Here is a 22805-nt window from a genome sequence, read left to right as displayed (position 1 = left end):
TCCTATCTTTGTGAAGCAGGGTTTTCTGCAGTGACAGCGACCAAAATGAGATTACGGAGTAGGCTGGACATAAGCAACACACTTCGGATGTCACTATCTCCCATTGCCCCCAGATGGGACCATCTAGTTGCAGGAAAACAACTCAGGGCTCCCACTGATTCTGCATTATGGTGAGTTGTATAATTATTTCATTATATATTACAATGTAATAATAATAGAAATAATGTGCACAATAAATGTAATGCTCTTTAATCACCCTGAAACTGTCCCCCATCCCCCACCCCGGTCTGTGGAAAAACTGTCTTCCACGAAACAGGCCCCTGGTGCCAAAAAGGTTGGGGACCACTGCTCTACACAATGCTACCTTAAAATGTATCTACATCTCCCACCTCCATTCCTTTCTGGTTCAGGCTGTCATCACCCTAGGCCTGCATCCTGTGTCTGTTTTCCACTTACTTACCTCCCGCTGCCAGACTTGTACTCCTTACACCATGATGCTATACATGGATCAGCAGACATTCACTGAGTACCTGTGATGAGCAGGCACTGTGCTCATGCTTCAGGGCATTGTTTATGAGTGGGGCAAAGGCCCTCCCTTAAACTATGGGGGAGGAGAGCACATTCTAGCATAGGCATCTCCAGGTTTATGGAGACGGCATTTGACTAAACTGTTAAGAATGTGTGGATTTCAAAGCAGAGTTCAATTGCATTCCCAAACCACCACAAGCTAGGATGAGAGGCATGGATTAGATTCTTCCTCATATCCTTCTAAAAGAACCAACCCTGCTGACACTTGAGCTCAGACTTCTAGACTCCAGAACTGTGAGAAAATAAACTTCTGTTGCTTAAGTCACTCAGTTTGTAGTACTTTGTTACAGCAGCCCTAGGAAACTAATACAAGCCCCAAACTAGAAACAACCCAAATGTCCATCAGCTGTATTTATTCAGTAAAACAGGTAAATAAAGTATGGTATAGTCACACAATGGAATACTATACAGCAACAAAAATGAACTAACTACAACCACACTCAACAATATGAATAAACCTTACATACGGAAAGTTAAGCAAAAGAATCAGACTCAAAAAGATTACATATAGTATGATTCCGTGTATATAAAGTCAGAACTATAAATTAGCCCAAACTAATTTACGGTGTCAGGATTATGGTTACTCTCTCCGTGGGAGTAGAGACAAGAAGTGGGCCAAAGGGTTTTCTGGGTTTCTGGAAATATTCCATTTCTTAACATGTGTGCTTATGCATGGGTTTGTTTAGTTTATAAAAAAAGCAAGGGGAAGGTCTGAGGGACCTAAGTGTACACTGATTTAGGGAACCCCTGAGCAGAGAAGAGGGGCCGAAGCTCTGGATGAGTGGCAGGATGTGTGGTACTAAGTGACCTTGAAAGGAAGATTAGAAATGGTAAACAATGGTCCTGAGAGCCATCATCCAGAGTCTGATAGGCAGCCCTGAAGAGGGGATGGTCACATTCCCAAAAGCGTTTCCGGAAACCAACACTAACAGCTCGTCTCAGTGGAACAAGACATTGCACAGAGAGCTCAGCCAGTAAGCTCGTGTACAGACAATTGGCAAGCAGGCCAGGAGTACCCCCACCCCTGGCAGTGCGACCCTGGATGGGTCATTAATTTGTGGGTGCCTCCCTGGCAGAGCTGTGGCGAGGATTAAGATAATAGGTATCAAGTCTGGCCTCGTTGTAAGAAGTCACTAACTTACTGCCGGGACTGTTCGGGCGGGTGGCCCTGCCGGGCACCCGTATCCCCGGCTGTAGCACCCGCGGGGACCCTCTTCGGCGACCCAGCGGGCGCCTGTGAGCCGCAGGACACCATATAGGGACTCCGGACCCCGCCACTGGATGCTGAGGCGGTGCACGTGGGTCAGCGCCTTTTCCTCTGATTGGGCTGGAAGAGGCCCGGGGAGGGGACGTGGACAAAGGAGGAGACAGGGATTGGTTAAGCCTGGGAAGAAGGCGGGGTCTTGACAAGGGAGGGAGGCGGGACCGGAGTCTCCCTAGACCCCGCCTTTTAGCTCCGCCCCCTTACTGGGAGTCTGGCTTGAGCAGGCGAGGCTGAACCTTTAGTGGAGCCTTCTTACGTCTCCTAGTCCTCCCAGCAACCGGTGACGCGGCCCTCATGAGGCAGACCACTGGCCAACCCGGGAGAGCGGGGCTGGAGCGTGACCCCCAATCCCGAGGCGCCTCCCAGCTCCCCCCACTCGGCGGCCCCGCGCTCCGCCAGCTCCTTCCCTCCGTTCCCCGCCCCAGTCCCGCAGTGCGGGAGGCTGGGGTCGGCGAGCCAGCTGAGTGGGAGCCGCGCGGTGCCCGAGGATCCAGTCGGCGACCGGTGAGGGGACCGAAGGGCCGGGAGGGAGGGTTAGCGCGGGGCAGTGGCCCCCAACTTGCGCCCGGCTTCTTCCCTCCGCTCCGGGCGGCTAGCGTTTGCAGCCGTCGAGAACGACGCCCCGGCAACGAGTGACGCGGCGCCGCAGCGGAGCAAGCGATTGGCCGGCGCACGCCCGCTGCTGCCTCGCGGCCTGCTCCCCCCAGGCCTTGCCCTCCGTCTGTCCTCGCCAGCCCTCCCCTGGTGACCTTCGTGGCTGGCGGCCCCACGACGCGGACATCGACAGGCTGAGTCAGTTTAAAAGGGCAGCGGCAGCCTTTGGGCTCGGTCGATGTTAAACGCCCCCTACTCTCCACTACGTTTTTGGTGCCCTGCCTTGCCCTTCGCGTGGGCTGGCGCCAAGTGTGAAGAGCTGGGGTGGGCTCGGGGTGGGAAGTTTCGTGCAAGGAGAATCTGACCAGTAACTCGTGACGAAAACTGACTGATGCACCCGGGATTGGCTGCGCTGCGGGAGGGCCAGGGAAGGCGACCTGCTCCTGTGGGGCGTTCCTCATTCCTCGAATAGTTGTGCTCAGCTCCCGTTAAGTACTAGGCACCAAGTCTTAAAATGAGTAACCAATGTCACTACTTACTCTCGAAGCTGCCGGTGTGTAGGGAGGGTCTACGAAAGCCCCACACTGCGCTAATCCTGTTAAGTAGGGTTCTTTCGTGGGGCGGGGGGGGGGGGTCGGGGGGAAAAGACTTTAAAAAGGTCTTGCAGAACGTTTAGGATGCGTAGGCGGTAAGAGACCTCTTTTTCAGGGTTCCAGGGAGAGTAAATCCTACAAACTCGGCAACTGCAGTTCTCACACTTAACACCTTCCCTCTTTTCATAGGAAACATTATTACAGCTTCCTTTACTGAGTTTTCTCAGGCCGGAGTGTTAGACACCCCACGTCCCCTGTCCAAGGTCACACAGCTGGTAATGGAAGACCCAGAATTTGGACACTTGCCTCTCCGGTCTCCTACACAGGTTGCAGTAAAGGACTTAGTAAACCAAGTCAGAGTATTTGCAGTATACGCAGTGGATAGGGCTGTGGAGGATAAGATGACTAGAGAGAGGCCCTCTCCTCCAGGAACCTAACGTTTGAAAGAATTGTATTCCAGATTAATACATCATTTTAAAAAAGCATTAGATACCTTATGTGTGCCCAACTTCTTGCTAGGCCTAGGAAGAGTGCAAAGTACCATATAGTCCCTTCCTCATCCCAGTTCTGGGCTCCTCTGGCTCTTCTGGGCTGTAGTCTTGCGCATGTGTCAAAGGAACATAGAGAATAAACTATCCTACTATGTTCTCTCCCTGTCAACATACATACATTCTCCACACTTCCCAGATTTCACAGGAAAATCTCTGTGAAAAAACCTTGCAAAAGAATCTGTTTGGATCATGATCGGGCTTGGGTACTTGGAATGGGGAGGGAGCTGTCATTCCTGTTTCCACCAACTCCTTAAACATGTCAGACTGGATCTGAAGCTGGAAGGGGCAATGTCTTTTAAAGTACTGGACCTTGATTCCGTTATGGGAAAAAGGGAAGTGAGGAGTGGCCATTCTGGTGCACTGGATTTCATACCCCATGCTCACCTAGAAAAGAGACCGAAACCTTTCCAGAGTAGATTGGTAATCACTGTTTTGGAAGCGTGAAGGTGCTCAGTAGGGCTTCTCTGAGGAGGGATTATTGGCGCAGAGCCCTGAATGAAGAGGAGAAAGGGCTTTCAGGTAGCAAGAACTACAAGTGGAAAGGCCCCAAAGCAGGCTCCAGAGGGTCAGGGAAACTATTCCATCCATCCAGTTCCTCCCCCCTCCTCCTCCCAACAGTGAGAAGTGGGTTATTTGCTTCTAGATGGATGTAAATTTCAGCAGCCTCTTGGGGTGTCTCAGAGTCCTGGAGACTACATTGTCATTAGGGCTGGGCAACAGACTTTAGGACTGGGACCAGGGTGGGGGGTAAGTATATATATAGAGAGGCCAGCAGAAGAATCTTCTCTCCCAAATGCAGCTACTGCTCCCCAAACCACTTCTTAGGCTGACCGTTTCCTTTCCTCTACCAGGACCACAAAGGAATCCACCACAGAGTACACAGAGTGAGCCCCGGTCCCATGATGGTCCCTGGGGCCGCCTGGGGCTTCCTGCCGCACTGCTGCCAGCTGGCCAGGGCCAGGAAAGGTTGGGGACTATCGGGGAGAGCCAGAGACAGGCCTCCCAGCCTGCCATCCCCTTCCTGTCCCTGGACCCACCTGCTGTCCTTGTGGCTCTGGATGAGCTTGCACCACAGGGGAACCTCAAGTCACATAGGGGTAACCAGTAGTACCCACCTCAAAGGACTGCTGGGAGGATGAAAGGGGTACATACACAGAAACATATGAGAGCCATTCCATATTGATGCTAGTAATAACTGGAAAGCAGCAGTGATAGGCTTTGCATGAGTTATAACACCAAGTCCCAACCAGGTCTCCTAGATGGCAGTACAGATATTCACTTTCCCGAAGAGCAGATGGGCCCTCTGGAGGGTGTGGCCAGAGCCCCACATCTTGGGAGATGAGAAGAGTGGCTGTCTTCTGGTTACTGAGGCTCTAAGGGTCAGGGCAGTTGGTGACCTCTTCCCATGCAATCCCCTTCAGGGACTGTGAGGTGGGTCAGCCTCCCTTTGTACATTGTTCCAGGATTTGGAAAGGCCATTTGGCAAACACTATCTAATAGAATAAAAATGTGAGCCACAGTTATAATCATCACTTTTCTTAAAAACAGGTGAAATAAATTTTAAAAATATATTTCATTTAACCCAATATATATGAAATATTATTTCAACATATAGTCAACATTAAACATTATTAATGAGATATTTTGTATTCTTTTTTCATACTAAGTCTTTGAAGTTTGGAGTGTGTTTGACCTATAGCACATCTCACTTTGGACCAGCCACATTTCAAGTTTCAGTTGCCACATGTGGCTTGTGGCTACTGTAGCAGACAGCACAGCTGAGACAGCCCTCAGACCCACTCCTGCAGCCCAGACCAGTTTTATCCAACTCTGGCTTCAAGATGGAGGAATTGTGAGATGATCACTTGCCTCTTCATCATGCCCAAGAAATGTTGGCCTGGCAGAAAAGATAACCAGGGAGGAAAATCTTTATACTGACTGAACAACACAACTCAGAAGAAAAAGAACTACACTTCTCTCACGGTAGATTGTTAGTAAATGTACTAAATCCTGATTAAGTCCAACACTCCTGTGAACAGTTAGATATGGCATGAAATGACTGCAATATCTATTAAGAAACAAGTTTCGTGGTATACGAAACAAATTTATCTTTATTGTGAATATTAATTTTTGCCATTAGCTTATTTTCTTAGTAATTGTCTTTTATTAGTTACGTATAATAAGTTTGTAAGTATTAAATACTTGAAAGGTACTAAAATACTTTAAAGTACTGAACAATTAGGACTTTTCATCAATTCACATGTAATTACCCCCTTCCCTCTTTCAAAGCCTCCCTTGTACTTATATTTTTCCAAAAATCAAAGAAATGTGGTGGCATAGCAACTTCAGAACTCAATCAGGAAAATGATGGTTAGGACAGTCTAGAAATTGTTCTTCTTTTGGCACAGTAATTTTTTTTTTCTTTCAGATTTCCTCCCAAGCATAGACCCTTTCCTTCCAGGGCAAGCTCCAGCATGGGGTGAGGTACAGAAGAGAGACTTGAAGGATACACCCTGGCACTCAAGCACAAAACCTGCACCCTTGACCGGGGTCTCTTATTCCATGTCTGTGATGGGGCAAAAGGGTATCTTTGGTTATATATCATTTATGTGTGTGTGTTTTCATTTGTGCATTTGTCTTACCTTCCTTGGCCATGTGCCCTCGAAGGCAGTAGCCTGGCAGAGGGTGTAATCCCAGAAACTTGGCCTGAGAGGTGCCAGGGTCTCCAGAGACACTCGGGTGAGGGGGGATACTCACTAGGACATAAGCATTGCTCTCTTTGGCATTTGGGATCAACCACTGACCCTTGAGAGAAGGTTTTATTCACACAAGGGCAAACATTCTTTTGAATTTGACCAGCTAGAATTAGCAGCCCAAGCAAGTGTCTGGGCTGAAAACTCTCTCTGGAAGAACCAAGAAACTCCCTCTAAAGTCTGCTCTCAGGTCTGCAGAGGGGCTCTTGCCCCTGCTTGCAGATTTTGTTTAAAACTCATCCTCTTTGAATAAGATGTCTAGGATTTAAAATACTCCAGACCACCGCCGCCCCACCCTCCCCCCAAAAATGTGTATGGGCTGGGGTAGGGTGGGGGGAGTGTCATAGATGAAACGAAATAGCAAAATGTAAATAGATGCTGAAGGTGAGTGAGTGATTTGTGGTACTATTCTTGTTAGTTTTTTATATTTGAAAATATCCATTTTAAAAATACCCTCTTCCAAGAAATGTTTCCTTCTTTTCTCTTCTACCTGCGTCTGTCCCCTTTGCTCAGTTAAAATTCACATTATCCCTCTTATTTTATCCTTTCTGCAGGGCACAGCACATCCTGCTCCAGAGCCACAGGGAGAGAACCTGCTATATCCACCACTCCTTCCCAAGAAGGAGGGGAACAGAAGCTTCAGAGCCCACCCCTGCAGGTCTGTAGTTTTAAAGGCTTTTTTCAATTGACCCCATTTGCATCCAAAAGATGAGGACCCCGTCTATGGGGTGTTTTAACCACAGTTCTGGGTATTTGAGTTTCCATCTGCTAATAAGAAAATGACTGATGACTATTTTGTTTGCTTACTCTCACTGATCTGTTGGGTGACATGGCCTATAACTTATAGTGACTATACCTGTCTCCCGTGTCCCACTGAACTGAACTGGGGACAGATCCATGGATCTTGAGGGGAACAGTCAGTGGTGAGGCCAGTCAGGTGAGGAGAGCAGCCCAATTTGTGCTCTAAATAGAGGGCACAGGAGGTTCTGTGCACAAATGCTGACCCTGCTCACAGAGAGCCACCTGGACCAACTTGTCAGAAGGATTCAGGGATACCATTTGAGATGAACAAAATAGCAGAGCAGATTCCATCCCCATAAAGGGGCTTCTTTGCTAATCCAGGTTCTCAGATCCCTGGGGCTGGGGCAATGAGGAAAGTCTGCAGAATGTTTGTAAACAACTCGAATGCCCTGAGAATTAGAAAGGATATCCCTTCCTTCTCCCCAGCCTTCCCTAGAAATGTGAAAATCACTTCTTTGATAATGCCATCAACTTTTGATAATATTCTTTATGAATTATCCATGCTTCCTTTTACCCCTTTCCTGGATCCTGAGTTGCTTTCTCAAGGCTAGGCCACGGAACTTTGAGACTGTGTACTGATGTGGTGTGACTGTGTATCAGGTGCTGTCCAAAGCTAAGGAGCAATACTTCGGGTTTTCTCAGATACCTTCCGTTGCCCAGGTCCCAGCCCTTCCTGAGCCTTTTGCCCAGGCTGCTGCTGGATAGGTTTATGCTTCACCGCTTCCAACCCAGGCCTGGCTGGGTTCACACTGGTTACTCAGGAAACCCTGGGTCTTCAGAGGAAGGTGTTGATGTGGTTTAGGCCCAGGGGACTTCTCATTACCCATCCCTCCTTGGTCGTTTCCTAGTGCATCTCCAGGCCAAGGTCCCTGGGCTAAGCTCATAAAACAAGCTGGACACTCTTCCTTCCCTTCCGAGCAGTGTACTGGAGGAAAGCTCCCCTCTTGAGTCCCTCCTGCCCTTCCTGGTGGCACAAGGACCCCTCCCCCCCATATTTCTAGGACTCCCATGGCTTTGCCTCCTCTTGGAGAATGGAACTCCAGAGATGGTCTAGCTGAGGAAGGTACAGAAAACAGGGAGCCTGTGCTTGCCCCTCCATCCCCCAAGGTGTAGCTGTCATAGATGTTGCTGGGGCTCACAGTGACCTTCTCCCTGCAGGGTTCACGGCACATGGTAAACCTAGCTGCAGCCCACCTCTGAAACAGCCACAGCACCTGCTGTGAGAGAAGGAACCCCGGAATCCGCGGACCAGCTTTCCAGGCCTCCCTCTCTTCCCTCTGCTACCGTTCCCTTTCTAGGCCTTAAGAGAACTGAAAATAACGGTCAGCTGGAGGAGGTGGAGTCCAGAGCGTGAGCGGCACGCCGCACCCTGAGGGCGCCCGGCCCGGCCCGGCCCGGCCCTCATCATGCTCGCTGGTGCCTCAGAGGCAGCAGCCGGCAGGCCTTATGGGTGCGGTGAGTGTGGAAAGAGCTTCCGCTACAGTTCGGTGCTGCTGCGGCATGAGCGCGCCCACGGTGGCGACAGCCGCTTCCGCTGTCTGGAGTGCGGCGAGCGCTGCGCACGGGCCGCGGACCTCCGTGCGCACCGACGCGCTCATGCGGGCCGGACGCTCTACATCTGCAGTGAGTGTGGCCAGAGCTTCCATCACAGCGGCCGCCTTGACCTACACCAGAGCGCGCACAGGCGGCGCAGCCGCTCCTGCCGCTGCCGAGCTTGCGGCCGCTGCTTCCCACACCTCCCGGCTCTGCTGCTGCACAGGCGCCACTGGCACCCTCCCGAGCGGCCCCGCCGCTGTCCGCTGTGCCCTCGTGCCTTCCGCCAGAGCGCACTGCGCTTCCACCAGGCACGGGCACACCCGTGGGGGACAGCGGCCGTGCCCGCTGACACGCTCCATCGCTGCACTCAGTGCCCTCGGGCCTTCCGCAGCGGTGCGGGACTTCGGAGCCATTTGCGTGTCCACGCGGCCAGGAGCCCTGGTGACTCCACACTTCGGCAGCCAGGCACTTCGGACGCACACCAATGTGGTGTGTGTGGCAAGAGCTTTGGCAAGAGCTCCACACTAACGCGACACCTGCAGACGCACTCGGGTGAGAAACCTTTCAAATGCCCAGAGTGTGGCAAGGGCTTCTTGGAGAGCGCCACCCTGGTGCGCCATCAGCGCACGCACACGGGCGAGAAGCCCTACGCCTGCAGCGACTGCGGGCGCCGCTTCAGCGAGAGCTCCACACTGCTGCGCCATCGGCGCAGCCACCAGGGAGAGCGGCCACACGCATGCGCCACGTGTGGCAAGGGCTTCGGGCAGCGCTCCGACCTTGTGGTGCACCAGCGCATCCACACAGGCGAGAGGCCCTTCCCCTGTACCGAGTGTGGCCGCTGCTTCAGCGACCGCTCGGACCTCACAAAGCACAGGCGCACACACACAGGCGAGAAGCCCTACCGCTGTGAGTTGTGCGGCAAGCACTTCACGTGCGTGTCCAACCTCAACGTGCACCGGCGCAACCATGCTGGCCACAAGCCCCACAAGTGCCCTGAGTGTGGCAAAGCTTTCAGTGTGGGCTCCAAGCTGGCACTGCACCGCAAGACGCACCTGGGCGAGCGGCCGGCGGAATGTGCGGAGTGTGGCAAGTGTTTCAGCCACAGCCGCTCCCTGTCGCAGCACCAGCGGGCCCACACACGTGCTCGCACCGCTGCGACTACAGCTGCCGCTGCCACTCAGGCCAAGGCGGGCACCGCCCTCATCTTTGCTGGGCAAGCAGGACAGGAAAAGCCAGGGCTTTTTGTGTCTCAGTTGAGAGAGACTTGCTGAGAGCCTTCTCTGGAGTGGGCTAGATAAGCACTTTTATAGTGCCATAGGGATGGGTGGGACGACTTGCAGATGGAGTTCTGTGGAAAGACAGCGTGGCATATTACCTTTGTCCACCTCTGTGGGTAGCACTTCACCTGGCCTCTCGCTGCACCCCTACGCCTACTTCCCCTGTCAGCTCTTTGCCTGTTCTCTGCCCGTCCTTCCCCTCTGAGGTGTAGGTGCAGGGGGAACCTCCCAGACCCCACGCGTGGAAGAGCACCCAAGTACTGGTGTGTCCCGTCCCTGCTGCTGTGCTCTCGGGTGTTTCCTGGTTTCCCCTCAGCATCCTGTCTTCTCTTGTCCCGTCTCCTTTCTCCAGCCCGAGTGTCCTGTACCTCTTCTTTCCATATACTTTCGGTGTACTGCCTCTTCAGGTCATGACCACAGACGTGGCCAGAGTCACATCCCACAGGCCCTGTGGTCTTCTTGCCTCTTCCTTTCACTTGACTGTTAGTCTCTCTGCTGCTTTCTCCCTCAGCTTCAAAATTTGCAGAGAGATAGTGGGAAAGCTCACTTCACTAAAGGTATCTCCACACCAGAACCACCCAGAGAAGTGCTTCATACCATGTAAAGGTGGGCAGGAGCTCTCAGCAGGGCTGCCCACCTGTCCCATGGGACAGACCTGTTGATGTACAGATCAAGGTACCTCTCAGGACAGTGTTCTCCAGGTGGGGGACATCAGCCCTGGGACCTGAGTCAAGACCACATGGGTCCACAAAGCTGGGCACTGCCAAGTGCAGTAAGAACGCTCTACACAAATTAAGCTTTGGAGCCATGAGGAGACTGAGCTCCACAGAGGCCACGGTGCAGGGATGAAAGTTCCCTGTAACTGGCTGATTTTTTTGCTTGCAGGTGGTGAAATAAAGAATTATTTGACTTCCAGATGCCAAGAGCTCCCTTTGTCAAACCTGAGGCTGCTGTGTTTGCAGACTTCAGGAGTCACCCAAGAGACAGGCCCTTTCAAAATTCCAAGGTCTCTGGTCCCTTCCCAAGCTAGCTCAGCAATCTTGCACATATAGCCCCCTCATTTTTGCACTGGAAGGCAAGATTCTTCAGGGGCCCCTATACATTTGGTTCTCTTGGTTAGTGGAGAGTACAAATGTGGCCCAGGGACACATACCTCTAATCCTACTCCAGCCCAACCCTCTGGAATTACCTAGTGCCTTGCCTGAATGCAAGAGTGGAGGGAGTGCCAAGGCGAATTGGGAAAGCTGGGTCTTCAGGGTGGATGCAGGTGGGGGCCTGCAGAGAGAAGAATAAGGCCTGCACTTAGGGTGCACTCAGGCACATTCCAGGAGAGCCTGCTTCCGAAGGAATCAAGATTCCTGTACCTCAGGTGCCCAAACACTCGCTCTGCTGCTCTGCTCACACACGTCCATGTAAAACACTGGGTTTATTCTGTCCTTTAGGAAGACTAAAGTAGCCTGGCTCCCCTAGAGCACAGTCTTGCCCCTGCCCTGCACTCCCCATCACCCTAGTCCCCAGAGACCAGTCATCTGGCCCTTGCTCCTTTCCAGTCCCTGGCTCCCCAAATTCTGGGGAGTGCTTACTGCTAAGGGAGCAGTGTGGGAGCCTGAGGAGCCAGAGAGGGCCTGGATCCCTCGTCGGTCCCCAGGGATGCAGGGGCAGAGATGCTGGAACAGGACTCCAGTGGACCAGCTAATTCTTGTGGGGCCAGGAGCAAGGCGGGGTGGCTTTTGCTGCGGTGAGCTGTGACACTGTCTGGCTTCTCGAAGCGCTTGCCGCAGAACTCACAGGGGAATCGCAAGGCAGCCACCGTCTCTGCATGCTTGCGCCGATGCCAATTCAGGGACGCCTTCTGGCGGCAGGTGAACCCGCAGATCTCACACCTGAGCCAGGGACAGCGGAGGGAAGAAAGGGGCCTCAGCCCATCTTGACTTCCCCAGGGGTTCCTCCTGGTCCCAACTGCCCAGATGTCCTGCCAGCACCTCCCCATCTCCCCCCACCCCGGGCTCTCTTCCCTACACTCACTGCAGGGGCTTCTCTCCGGTGTGGATGCGCCGGTGGATGACCAAGTTGCTGCTGGTGCGGAAAGACCGGGCGCAGAACTCACAAATGTAGTCTCGGGTATCTGTGGGCACATGGGGGACAGCCCAGCATCCATCCCCAAGCTGAGGCCCTTCCTTGGTCCACCCCCACTGTCCCCCAAAGGAGTACTGTCCCTATTCAGCCTGCATATCTCACTCCTCCCACCCCACCCCCAACAGTGCCGTGGGACCTGTCAGGCGCCCTGTGGGTGTCAAGAGCCAATCCCCTCTCCTTTCTCCCTGAACCTGCCCCCCTGCCAGCTCTAACAGCACCTGCCCATCGCCCATCTCCAGCAGTTCTCACAGGCCTGCTGTGGTTTTTCTCCTACACCTCCTGCGGCAGAGGAGGTAGCCTTGCTTTTCACGGCGTCCTGTAGACCTCTGTCCCACCGCTGCTCTGTATACCCTGCCATCAGACCACACACACACCCCTACAGCCTTCATCCCCACCACGCTCCTGCACTTCACACAGCTCTGGCTCCAGGCCCTCTCCTCAGCCATCACCACTGCTGTCAGTTCGTTTTCTACATGTCCAGCACTCCCCTCCCCTGTTCCCTGGCCTTCATAGACCTGGCCGCCCCCCACAACCCTTCTCAGCCACCATTCCCAGGTCATGCCCCATCACTGAACCACCTTGAAATCACAATTTCAGACATCCCAGGTCCAGCCAGGGCCCCCTACCTTATCCTGTTACAGTTATCCCACAGTTCCAGGCTGCCAGTCCAGCAGCCCACTGCCTTCCCACTGTCCCCCTCCCCTCTCTTTGCCCAGTTCATTTCCAGGGCATCTTTGTAGCCTTCCTCCACTCACACTACCAACTCACCCGTCCCTCTCTTCCTCAGCTGTGCCTGCTTGGTTAAAGCCCAACTCAGGATAAATACAACCCTTGGCCTGATCCAGGCCGGCACACATATGCCAAGGGGGGCAGAAACACAACCTACAACACCCCACCCTCACCCCACTTTGAGCTCTACTTTCATACACAACTACAAGTGTGAAGCCTCACCCCCGCCGCACACACACAATGCCTCTGCATCTCCTCAGTCAGTTCACTCTCCCACTTTCTAGAGTTCAGAAGGGCATTTTCCACACGACCTCCTCTTTCTACCAACCTCACTCAGCAGTGACCTTGTTTTATAAGTCACCAAGAGGAGAGGAGCCAGGAGAGAATGCCCACATCCTCCCCCGCACCTGATCCACCAGACAACTTGCTTCTGTGCCCATATATGTGAATAGTCCCTGCTTCCCTGTGGCTGCCCTCCAACTGTGCTCAGATACACCCCTCCTCAACGACTTAAGGTTGCTCAACCCACCCTGGCATCAGCAAGCCTTTCCTCTCTGTGGGATCATTGCCATCTCTGTGCTCAGGCTCACAGCCCTCCAACTTACACCTATTTCTCTGCTTGTCTTCACACTAGAACTCCAAAGAGTTGTCCATACTTGCTGTCTACACTTCCTTAGCTCGTCTCCGCTCTGAACCCAGTCCATTCTGGCTGCCATCTCCCTTGTCACTTGCCATTTTGTCATCTGGTCAAGGATGGCTTCCCATCGCCCTGCCTGGTGGCCTGTGCGCATCCTCATCTCGCTCAGCTCTGCAGCGCCGGCACGCCTCACCCCTCCCTCCTCCCTGGAGCACTTTCTCCACTTGGCTCCTCAGATACCGCTCTCTTCACCTGCCTCGCCGGCCCCTCTGTAGCTGGCCTTCCTACCTGCCCTGCTCACACCTCCCCTCTACCTATGTTCACGCTCTCCCTGTACGAACACTCCACCCATGGCTCTAAACACCACCCATATGCTCACGATGAACGCTTTTTTCTTGCCCAACATCTCCCCTGAACACGAGATTCACATTTTCTGGGATACCGAAGTAGCATGTCCCAAATAAAATGTCATGTCCCTTTCCTGAGGCCTGCTTCTCTCTCATTTTCAGGAAATCACATCACCTTCTGCCCAGTTGGCTCAGGCTGGAACCCTCCAAGTCACCCCTGACTCCACAGTCCTACCCATGGACAATCTGTTCTTTCCACAGTAGCCCTGGCTCCATCTTCACTCTCTTGTCAGTCTCCAGCCACTTCTCACCAACTCGACTGTCTAGGTCACTATCACTGTGCGCCGCACATTCCTGCTATCCCCTATTTTCCACATGGCAGCCACAGTGCTCCTTTTAAAATCCGTTCTGTCCCTCCCTCCACCGCACTGGTGCCCATCACATTTGGCCAGGAGCCAAGCCAACCGATGGTGGTCTTGCAGGCCCCTACCACCTATCTGACGTCTCTTCCTTCCTTTCTAATCTCCTGGCCTCCTCTCCGTTCCTGGAACATGCCCGCAGATGCCAGTTTAGGGTCCTCTCATGTGCTGCCTGTGGATGTGGCGAAGCCTCCATTCCTCCCTTCACTTAGGTCTTTGCTCAAAGGACCTTTCCCAGCTCTTTGTAGCCCTTCACTAGAGTGGACATCTTAGGTGAGTACCGCCTGCTTTATTCACTGCTGTATCCCAGCACCTAGAACAGTTTCAAGCAGGGAGGATCTAAACACACAGAAAGTGCAGGATGAGTGTGTGAGTGAGAGTTATCCCAGAGCAGTGTGACAGGACCTGCAGATAGGAGGTGATTGGCTCATGGGGGAGGGGAAGGGACCCACAGGGGGAGGGGAAGGGACCCACAGGGGGAGGGGAAGGGACCCACAGCGGGAGGGGAGGAGGCATGTCCACCACTCACCGCTGTGCAGCTTCACATGCTCCTTCAGGTGTTTCTTAAAGTTGAAGGACTTCCCGCAGGCCGGCTCTGGGCAGGAGAAGGACTTTTGGTGGATGTGCTGGTACTTCTTGTGATGCTAGGGGGGGAGGAAGCGCATGGTTTCCTCGGGGCAACCACCAGAGCGGACCCAGCAGGCAGGCTCTTCTGGCCTCTCCCACAACAGTTCTCCTTGCCACCGCCAGCGCACATCATCCTGGCCAGTCCTCACCTATACATGAGCACCCCAATCCCATCCCTTCCTGGCCCCAAACTCTGCCCTCACCCTATCCTGTCCTCAACTTCCGTCATCTCACCTCTTTGTCACAACCTCACCTTGCAATGCCCAGGTCCCTGGAAGAAGTGCACTTCTGACGACACCCTTGGCTCCCTAACTATGGATTTGCCATCTGCCAGGGATGGGAACACATGTTTTGGGGGGTATGATTATTCTCCTTGGTATCAATATCAACGTACAACAATATCGCTCAGATGGCCTACTTTTTATTAAGAGCTCACCATGGGATTGTATCATTGTCTCCTAAATCTGCTTTGGAAATACACACACACACACACACACACACACACACACACATTCTCTCTCTCTCTCTCTCTCTCTCTCCTTCTCAACCTGGAACACTTTTAAGGATAGTGTGTTCTTCAACCTTAACTCCCCAAGTATTTCTGGAACATATTTCTCTTTTTATCTGGTCTAATTTCACATCCTGGCTCACTAAGTTGCATGCGCTTTCCCTTTCTCCATAACCCCATTTTCCCATAATTAAACTGCTGCTGGGGGCTACTTCACTCTCCTCCATTAATAGACTCAGGTATGGGAGCCGGTGGGTGAGTTGCAGCCGTGGCATCCTGGGCAGTGGGCGCAACGGGGAGAGATCTGATTATCATGGACCTGCGACAGTTTCTTACATGCCTGTCCCTGTGCACAGCCTTTGCCTTGAGCAAGCCCACGGAAAAGAAGGACCGTGTACACCATGAGCCTCAGCTCAGTGACAAAGTTCACAATGATGCTCAGAGTTTTGATTATGACCATGATGCCTTCTTGGGTGCTGAAGAAGCAAAAACCTTTGATCAGCTGACACCAGAAGAGAGCAAGGAAAGACTTGGAAAGATTGTAAGTAAAATAGATGGCGACAAGGACGGGTTTGTCACTGTGGATGAGCTCAAAGACTGGATTAAATTTGCACAAAAGCGCTGGATTTACGAGGATGTAGAGCGACAGTGGAAGGGGCATGACCTCAATGAGGACGGCCTCGTTTCCTGGGAAGAGTATAAAAATGCCACCTACGGCTACGTTTTAGATGATCCAGACCCTGATGATGGATTTAACTATAAACAGATGATGGTTAGAGATGAGCGGAGGTTTAAAATGGCAGACAAGGATGGAGACCTCATTGCCACAAAGGAGGAATTCACAGCTTTCCTGCACCCTGAGGAGTATGACTACATGAAGGATATAGTAGTACAGGAAACAATGGAAGATATAGATAAGAATGCTGATGGTTTCATTGATCTGGAGGAGTATATTGGTGACATGTACAGCCATGATGGAAATGCTGATGAGCCAGAATGGGTAAAGACTGAGAGAGAACAATTTGTTGAGTTTCGAGCTAAGAACCATGATGGGAAGATGGATAAGGAAGAGACCAAAGACTGGATCCTTCCCTCAGACTATGATCATGCAGAGGCAGAACCCAGGCACCTAGTCTACGAATCCGACCAAAACAAGGATGGCAAGCTTACCAAGGAGGAGATTGTTGACAAGTATGATTTATTTGTGGGCAGCCAGGCCACAGATTTTGGTGAGGCCTTAGTACGACATGACGAGTTCTGAGCTGCAGACAGAGGAACCTACATTTCTTCAAAAGTAATTTATTTTTACAGCTTCTGGTTTCACATGAAATTGTTTGCGCTACTGAGACTGTTATTACAAACTTTTTAAGACATGAAAAGCTGTCTTAAAAATCCCGTCCCCATTCCTCCTCCTCTCTGAGGGACTGGAGGGAAACTGTGCTTCTGAGGAAAAACTCTAATTAGTACACTTGTGTTTGTAGATTTACAAAAAAAAAAAAAAAAAAAATAGACTCAGGTATGTTTGACCAGCCCCGCTGAATGTTCTTCTCAGAAGCCCAGAGCTTCCCCACCACTTGGGGACCTTCCCCCTCTCCCAAATCCCATCCACCCAGGCTTCACCATCCCTCGGGTCTGGGTTCTCTCCGGGCCTCAGAACCCCGTGAGAGCTCTGGCTGAGTGTGGGGCTGGGGCTCTTCTCTCTCTGTGCCCCAAACCTCTCCTGCAGGGAGGCTGGGGACAGGTCTGTCCCCTAACCCTCCTGGAGTGAGGACCGCCCACGTGGGACAGCAGGGCACGGCAGCCCGAGGGGCGAGGAACCCAGCACCGTGACCCACTAGCTGAGAAGCCTTGGGCAATGCTCAACAGTTCCATGTTCCTTGGTTTCCTCATCTGCAAAGCAGGAGTAGTACCAGCACCCACTTCATAGGAATGCTGAGAAGATCAAAAGACTTGACACATATCAAGCGCTTAGAATAGTCACTAGCACCCCAAAAGCCTGAGGAATGCCACCATCATCTCCATGTGGTCATCAGAGGGCCTGTGTAACAAGCAGTAGTGGGCAGCAGCTGCGCACCCGAGGCTTGGTTTTCTGCCTTATCTACTAGTCATCTGGATTAGTGATTACTAACTATAGGCAAGCTCTGCACGTCCATCCCAACTCTTCTCTCCCTGGCTCTGAATTCCCCCCACACCCTAGGCTTCTTTGCCTCAGCTTCTCCTTCAGCCCTTCTCCTCCACCCATGAGGCTACACAGAACCCAACCTGTACCCCTCACATCCTCACATTCAAATACTGCCGGTTTGAGAAGATCCTTCCGCAGCCAGGGAAGTCACAGGGCAGCAGCTCTCTTTTGGCAGCCTTCCTGGGGGAGGAGAATAGGAAGCATGAGGACTTGTGCAGGCTCTCCTCCACCTCCCTCCGCTCCCTTCCCTACCCAGAGCCACTTCCCCCGGTCCTACCTAATTCTCTTGGGGCCGATCTGAGCAGTGTCCTCATCCCAGGCCGAGGCCAGAGCAGACTGAGCCTGACTCCCAGGGCTACGGGCAGCAAACAGGGAGCAGAGGGCCTCGAGGGAGGGCCGTGTCCCCGGACGCCCCTGCCCTCCGTCTCAGCCATCAGGTTACCTGGCCAGGGGCTCAGTCTGCTGGTCTGCTTGAGGGGTCCCCCTGAGCTCCGGCTGTATCCTGACTTCCACAGGCAGAGGAGCTCCAGAACCCAATGAGGATGCTGATGAGGATGGCGAAGCGAGAGGAGTTGGGACAGCTGCAGGGGCCGGGGGGAACTCCCCATCCTTAAGTGCATGGGTGACAGGGGAAGGGGGTGGTCTGGGGGCATCTGGCTCACTGCTGAAAGGAGAATGAAAAAGAGGAAGGCATTATCTCCCTGGATTCTCAGCCAGCCCCAGCCCAGCCCCAACCCCTACATTGTAAAGATCCCAAACTCAGAACAACCCTACCCCTACCACAGGCTCCCTGTTCATACCTACTTTCAGCTTTCATTTTCCCCCAGAGCCTAACTTCCTTTCCACCCAATCCAAAGCCTCTAGTTCTTTCTGCCTTTTCCAAAGCCTACCCTGCCCTCTCCACCAACAAGCCCCTCCCTGAAGTCTGCAAAGCTCTGGGTTCCCCAGCCAGTCACCCCCTCCCTCGTCCTGCTCTGCTCAGCATCCTCCCTCAGCCCCAACTTGCTCATCTGGGGAGGAGCTGTAGGTCCATGGGCTGGCATCACTGAGCATCTCCTCTTCATCCTCATCTTCCTCTTCTCCGTCTTCTCCTAGGGATGGGAAGGCCTCCGGCGGGGGTTCCACCCCTCTGCAGGTCCAAGGAAGGCAAGCATGAGGTCTTGCTCCCTCACTCCCATTGTCCCCCCAGGTCTGTCCTGTCCCCCCCAGCCCCACACTCACCCGGGCAACCTAGCCTCCTCAGTCCTCTCATCATGCTTAGATTCCAAACCTGTTGGCATAGGTAGGGTCAAAGGGGAAGGAACTCTGTATTGGAGGGACGAGGACAGGTGGAGTTCTAAGGTCTGAAGTGGTAGGAAGACGCTTAGGAAGGAGGAAGCGGGGGCAGAGGCTACTGGAGTGGGAGGGGTTGTTTTATTTTCGAGATGGTCCATTCACATGGTTCCAAAAAAAGTGGTGTTTTTTTTTTTGAGCCATGTGAAAAGTCTCCTTTCCAATACTATACCCCAGCCACCTCATTCCTCCTACAGGTAACCTGGTTTCCTACATGCCCTTCCAGAAATATCTGATACATTCTTAAGTACAAATATTTTCCTTTCTCCTCTTATTTTTCCACCAACGGTAATATACCATACATCCAATTCTGTATTTTGCTTTTCATACCTAAAAGTATATTTGAGGATATATTTCCTTGTCACCATAGAGTTTTTCCATGGAGAAAGGATCATTTTTAAAGAATGGGGCTCTGAGCTACAGGGACAAGAACACTTTTCCCTCCTTTTTTCTCCGTAACTCTTCTTTCCCCCAGCCTACCTGCGGGCTCCGGCCCACTCCTGGCTTCTGGGCACCAGCTTCTCTGGCCAGTACTTGCAAGGGGGACCGGATTAGGCTCCTCTGGAGATGTGGGGCCTGAAGAGGGGCCCCAGGAGAAGGTGTGGCCGGCTGAGCACTCCCACACAAGCCCCCCATCTCGGCCCTCAGGTCCCCGCAGCCCAGGCACCAGGCTGCACTCTCGACTGTGAGCATGAGACAGGAGCACCAGATACTGCAGACCCTTGGGGGCCACAGGCTCAGGACCTACAGCAGTGAAGGCAACAGTCAGGGTGAGCTGGGAGGTCCTCTCCTCTCATCCTGGAGAGCTACACTCAGACAGCCCTGTACCCCCACCCCCTGGGCAATCCTGGTCCCTAATCCAGTTTACCATTGTTCAGAGCCCAAACCCCAGGGTTCTGAGATATTGCTCCCTTCTCCACAGGCTGCCTCCTTGGGCTCCCCAACTCCCCCATCTCTTCCCAGACTCACTCAAGGCTCCCTCTTATCCAACCCCCTTAGGGAGGGTGCTTCTGGGTCACACAACTCCCTGCTGCCCCTCTTCTCTCTCTGGCTCCTAATCCTCTACCCCTAGCCCTACCCACCTGCACAAAGCACGCAGCCTGAAGAAGTGTACCTGCCAGGGGGACAAGAGGCAGGTCAGGTGGGGGCCCATGTGGCCAACTGCCCTCAGCTCTGGGCATTCACACACTTACGGGGTCCCCTATTCTCCGGGACCAAGAGGTGGGGGGAGACCCTGGGAGGCCACAAATCACACTGGCCTTACTGCTGAAGTGAGAAATCTGCCAGTGGGAAGGAGCAGCAGGCCAGCACTTGATGTGGGGGAAAGGGGGCGGGTAGGGTGCTGGGTGTTGCAGCCTGGGTGCCCTCCGCCAGAACCCTTGACCCGGCCCCTAACCGGTCCAACAGGAACTTGGCCAGCTGCGAGTGCAGAGAGAAGCCCAGCTGCTCCTTGAGGAGGCACCACTGTTCCATGTGGCCGCCCAGGCGGATGCGGCACTTGCTGCGGCGCGCATCCAGCTGCCGCCGCTTCTCTCGCCGCCTGCGGGACGCGTCCGCAGGGGAGGCAGCCATGAGTACCAGGGCCTGCGGGGTCGGGGAGACACGCGTGTGGGCCGACCTGATCCGGGGCCAGAGGCCTCGGCTCCACCCTCCGCTGGGGCCTCAGTTTCCTCAACGGTGAATTGAGGCAGAACTAAACCACTGCAATAGCATTCGCTGCCACTGGGTCCAAACCACCTCTGCTTCCATTACAGGGAGTGTAAATTAGCGCTATGGGGTGGGTATCTTGGGGGTGGGAGGCAGGGGGACTGCATCAAAGTCAGAATGGCCTGATCCTGGGCCCACTGACGTGAAGAACTAGAGCTCTGGGTAAGGAAATTTCGACTAGGACGGGGCAGAGGGTAAGGTAACAGTTTCATCTTCAAAAGGGCATGGGTCTTTACTGCTTGATGAGGGAAGGAGAGGTCGTGTGCATTGGGAGAGCTCCTCACAGTTGGGTCGTTGTGGGTGGAGCCGGGACAGGGGGGCGGGGAAGGGGGGGGGTCTGGAAGGCGCCCCCCACTCCGTCTCGGGCCGCCCCATTGAACACTCACACTGCGTCGGATGGGCCAATTCCTAAGGCAGCCCCCAGGCCGCCCAGAGCTCCCGCCGCGGTCCACCCCCACCCCGGCCTTACCTGAGCGCCCCCACCCGCCCTCATCCCGACTGCGCCTGCGCCTCCCCAGCGTCGCGCGCAGGCCCGGAGAGCGGCGGGAGGACAGGGGCCCACCTAGCGCGCGCCGCCTCCGTTTCTCTTTTAAGAGGAACCCGTCCCCCTTCGCGTCGGTGGCTCCAGCCTGGAACTGGGGCCCGGGCTTGCCCGGGAGGGGAGAGTCGGAGGCTGGCTGCGCGCGCCTGCGCACTAACCGCCCAGCGCAACGCCTGCTGGGAGCCTTGGTTCCCACGCGAAGTGTTCAGGTTCGTTGCTGAGTCCTGCGGGGGCTGTGGACGGGTTGCTTCCGCGGCAACCGCCTGTGCTTGGTGACCAAAGGCTTGGGGAAATGGAATAAGTAGGGCCAAGCCCTCCTCCCGTGCGCCGGCCCCAGCCCCTTCAACCTGCCCAGGGACGTGGCTTCTGCAGTTGTTCCTACTTTGTACTTCACCTTCGTTTTCCCCCTCCCAATTGCCACCAGGAAGCAAACACGTGCTGCAGAATCAGACACCTTTAAAACCAGTTAGAGCCCTCTCCAGACCCCCAAGGCAACCACCAGCTATGGCCCATTCCCTCTGTTCCCCGTCAAAAGTCATCCGAAAAGTTGCCTGTATTTGCCGCAGACTATTCCGCACTTCATTCCCTCTTCAGTTGACTCGCATGGAGCTTTTCTCTCCACCGAGCCACTGGAATGGCGCTTGTCAAGGCCACTTGGGGTAGCCACTTTGCTAAAGGCAGTGGTCAGTTCTCTGCCTCTCTACCCCTAGAGCAACATCTGACAATGTAGATATTTCCCTCCATGCAACGCCACAACCTCCACTACAGGTTGGCTTCTGTCACTTCACACACTCCTGGTTTTCCTCCCTCCTCATCGGCTCCTCCTTTCCTTTGCTGGATCTTCATCCACTGTCTAGGCAAAACAGATTGAGTGTCCTCTGGTTTGGGCTTTGTCCCTGGACCAAGTCCTCTCTCTTCTGGACCAAGTCTTCTCTTTTCTTTCTTCTTGTTTGATGTATTTGGCCCCATGGCTTTAAATACAGTACACTGATGACTCCCAGTTTATATTTCCAGCCTAGCCTTCTTTCAGCTCCAGACTCATATCTAACTGCCCCCTTTACACTGATAATTGAGTTAAGAACTAGAACAGTGCCTGGCACATAGAGAGCAGTGACAAAAGCTAGTTGATATTTTCTCAAACATGAGTGTGGCCAACACATAACACTTAGCAATCCTTGCCCCTCTCCTATCTCAGTAAATGTTGCCATCATCCACCCACTTGTTCAGAACAAAAACCTGGGAGTGATCCTTGACTCTTCTTCTGTAATACCAACACCATATATTGATACATCAGCTAGTCCTGCTGATACTATCTGTAAAAATATATCTTGAATCCAATCACTTCTGGCCCTCTCCACTGCTAAAACCTTACTCCAAGTCACCTGTATTAGTTTTCTGTGGTTGCTGTAACATCACCACAAACTTGGTGGCTAAAAACAGCAGACATTTTTTCACTCATAGTTATGGAGGCTGTGATCCGGGCCATATTTCTGGTAAAGGTTCTAGGGGAAAATCCTTTCCTTGCCTCTTGTAGCTTCTAATGATGACCTGGCATTACCAGGCCTGTGGTCACATCACTCCAATCTCTGTCTCCCTGGTCACATTGCTACCTCCTCTTTTGTCTGTATCAAATCTCCCTCTGCTTCTCTTTTATAGGGACATTTGTGAAGGCATTTGGACTGA

General features: G+C 53.3%; 3 protein-coding genes across 13 annotated transcripts; 2 read left to right on the top strand and 1 right to left on the bottom strand.

Moving 5' to 3' along the window:
* The first annotated feature begins 2119 nt into the window (after window positions 1-2119).
* ZNF672 (zinc finger protein 672) lies at window positions 2120-10852 on the top strand. 4 transcript variants are annotated; one of them, XM_082622671.1, is made up of 5 exons: window positions 2120-2356; window positions 5258-5573; window positions 6019-6174; window positions 6898-7001; window positions 8303-10852. In XM_082622671.1, exon 5 carries the CDS (start codon window positions 8551-8553, stop codon window positions 9949-9951), a length of 1401 nt encoding a protein of 466 aa, XP_082478797.1. In that variant the 5' UTR covers window positions 2120-2356; window positions 5258-5573; window positions 6019-6174; window positions 6898-7001; window positions 8303-8550; the 3' UTR covers window positions 9952-10852. The 4 variants fall into 4 exon arrangements, with proteins under 4 accessions (XP_082478797.1, XP_082478798.1, XP_082478796.1 ...); XM_082622672.1 differs by having other exon boundaries at window positions 5258-5580; XM_082622670.1 differs by lacking the exon at window positions 5258-5573 and having other exon boundaries at window positions 2123-2356.
* Window positions 10853-11232: 380 nt separating this feature from the next.
* On the bottom strand, window positions 11233-21241 carry ZNF692 (zinc finger protein 692). Of its 8 annotated transcripts, none has more exons than XM_082621779.1 (12): window positions 21051-21137; window positions 20271-20458; window positions 19957-19988; window positions 19355-19618; window positions 18764-18812; window positions 18545-18671; window positions 17985-18199; window positions 17820-17897; window positions 17644-17722; window positions 14755-14869; window positions 11983-12082; window positions 11233-11840 (listed from the first exon to the last, which is right to left on the bottom strand). In XM_082621779.1, the coding sequence occupies exons 1-12, from the start codon at window positions 21072-21074 to the stop codon at window positions 11543-11545; spliced, it is 1569 nt and encodes a 522-aa protein (XP_082477905.1). In that variant the 5' UTR covers window positions 21075-21137; the 3' UTR covers window positions 11233-11542. The 8 variants fall into 8 exon arrangements, with proteins under 8 accessions (XP_082477905.1, XP_082477904.1, XP_082477906.1 ...); XM_082621778.1 differs by having other exon boundaries at window positions 11236-11840; window positions 17985-18206; window positions 18549-18671; XM_082621783.1 differs by having other exon boundaries at window positions 11701-11840; window positions 11977-12082; window positions 17985-18206; window positions 18549-18671.
* On the top strand, window positions 15611-16855 carry LOC309803883 (calumenin-like). The gene has a single exon (XM_082620720.1). The coding sequence runs from the start codon at window positions 15674-15676 to the stop codon at window positions 16619-16621; it is 948 nt and encodes a 315-aa protein (XP_082476846.1). The 5' UTR covers window positions 15611-15673; the 3' UTR covers window positions 16622-16855.
* Window positions 21242-22805: the final 1564 nt, after the last annotated feature.

Source organism: Mesoplodon mirus, assembly GCF_964341445.2.
Source record: "Mesoplodon mirus genome assembly, chromosome: 5".
In the NCBI taxonomy this organism is placed as follows: domain Eukaryota; kingdom Metazoa; phylum Chordata; class Mammalia; order Artiodactyla; family Ziphiidae; genus Mesoplodon; species Mesoplodon mirus.
The sequence above is the reverse complement of the archived record's forward strand: the minus strand, read 5'-3'. Positions and strand labels throughout refer to the sequence as shown.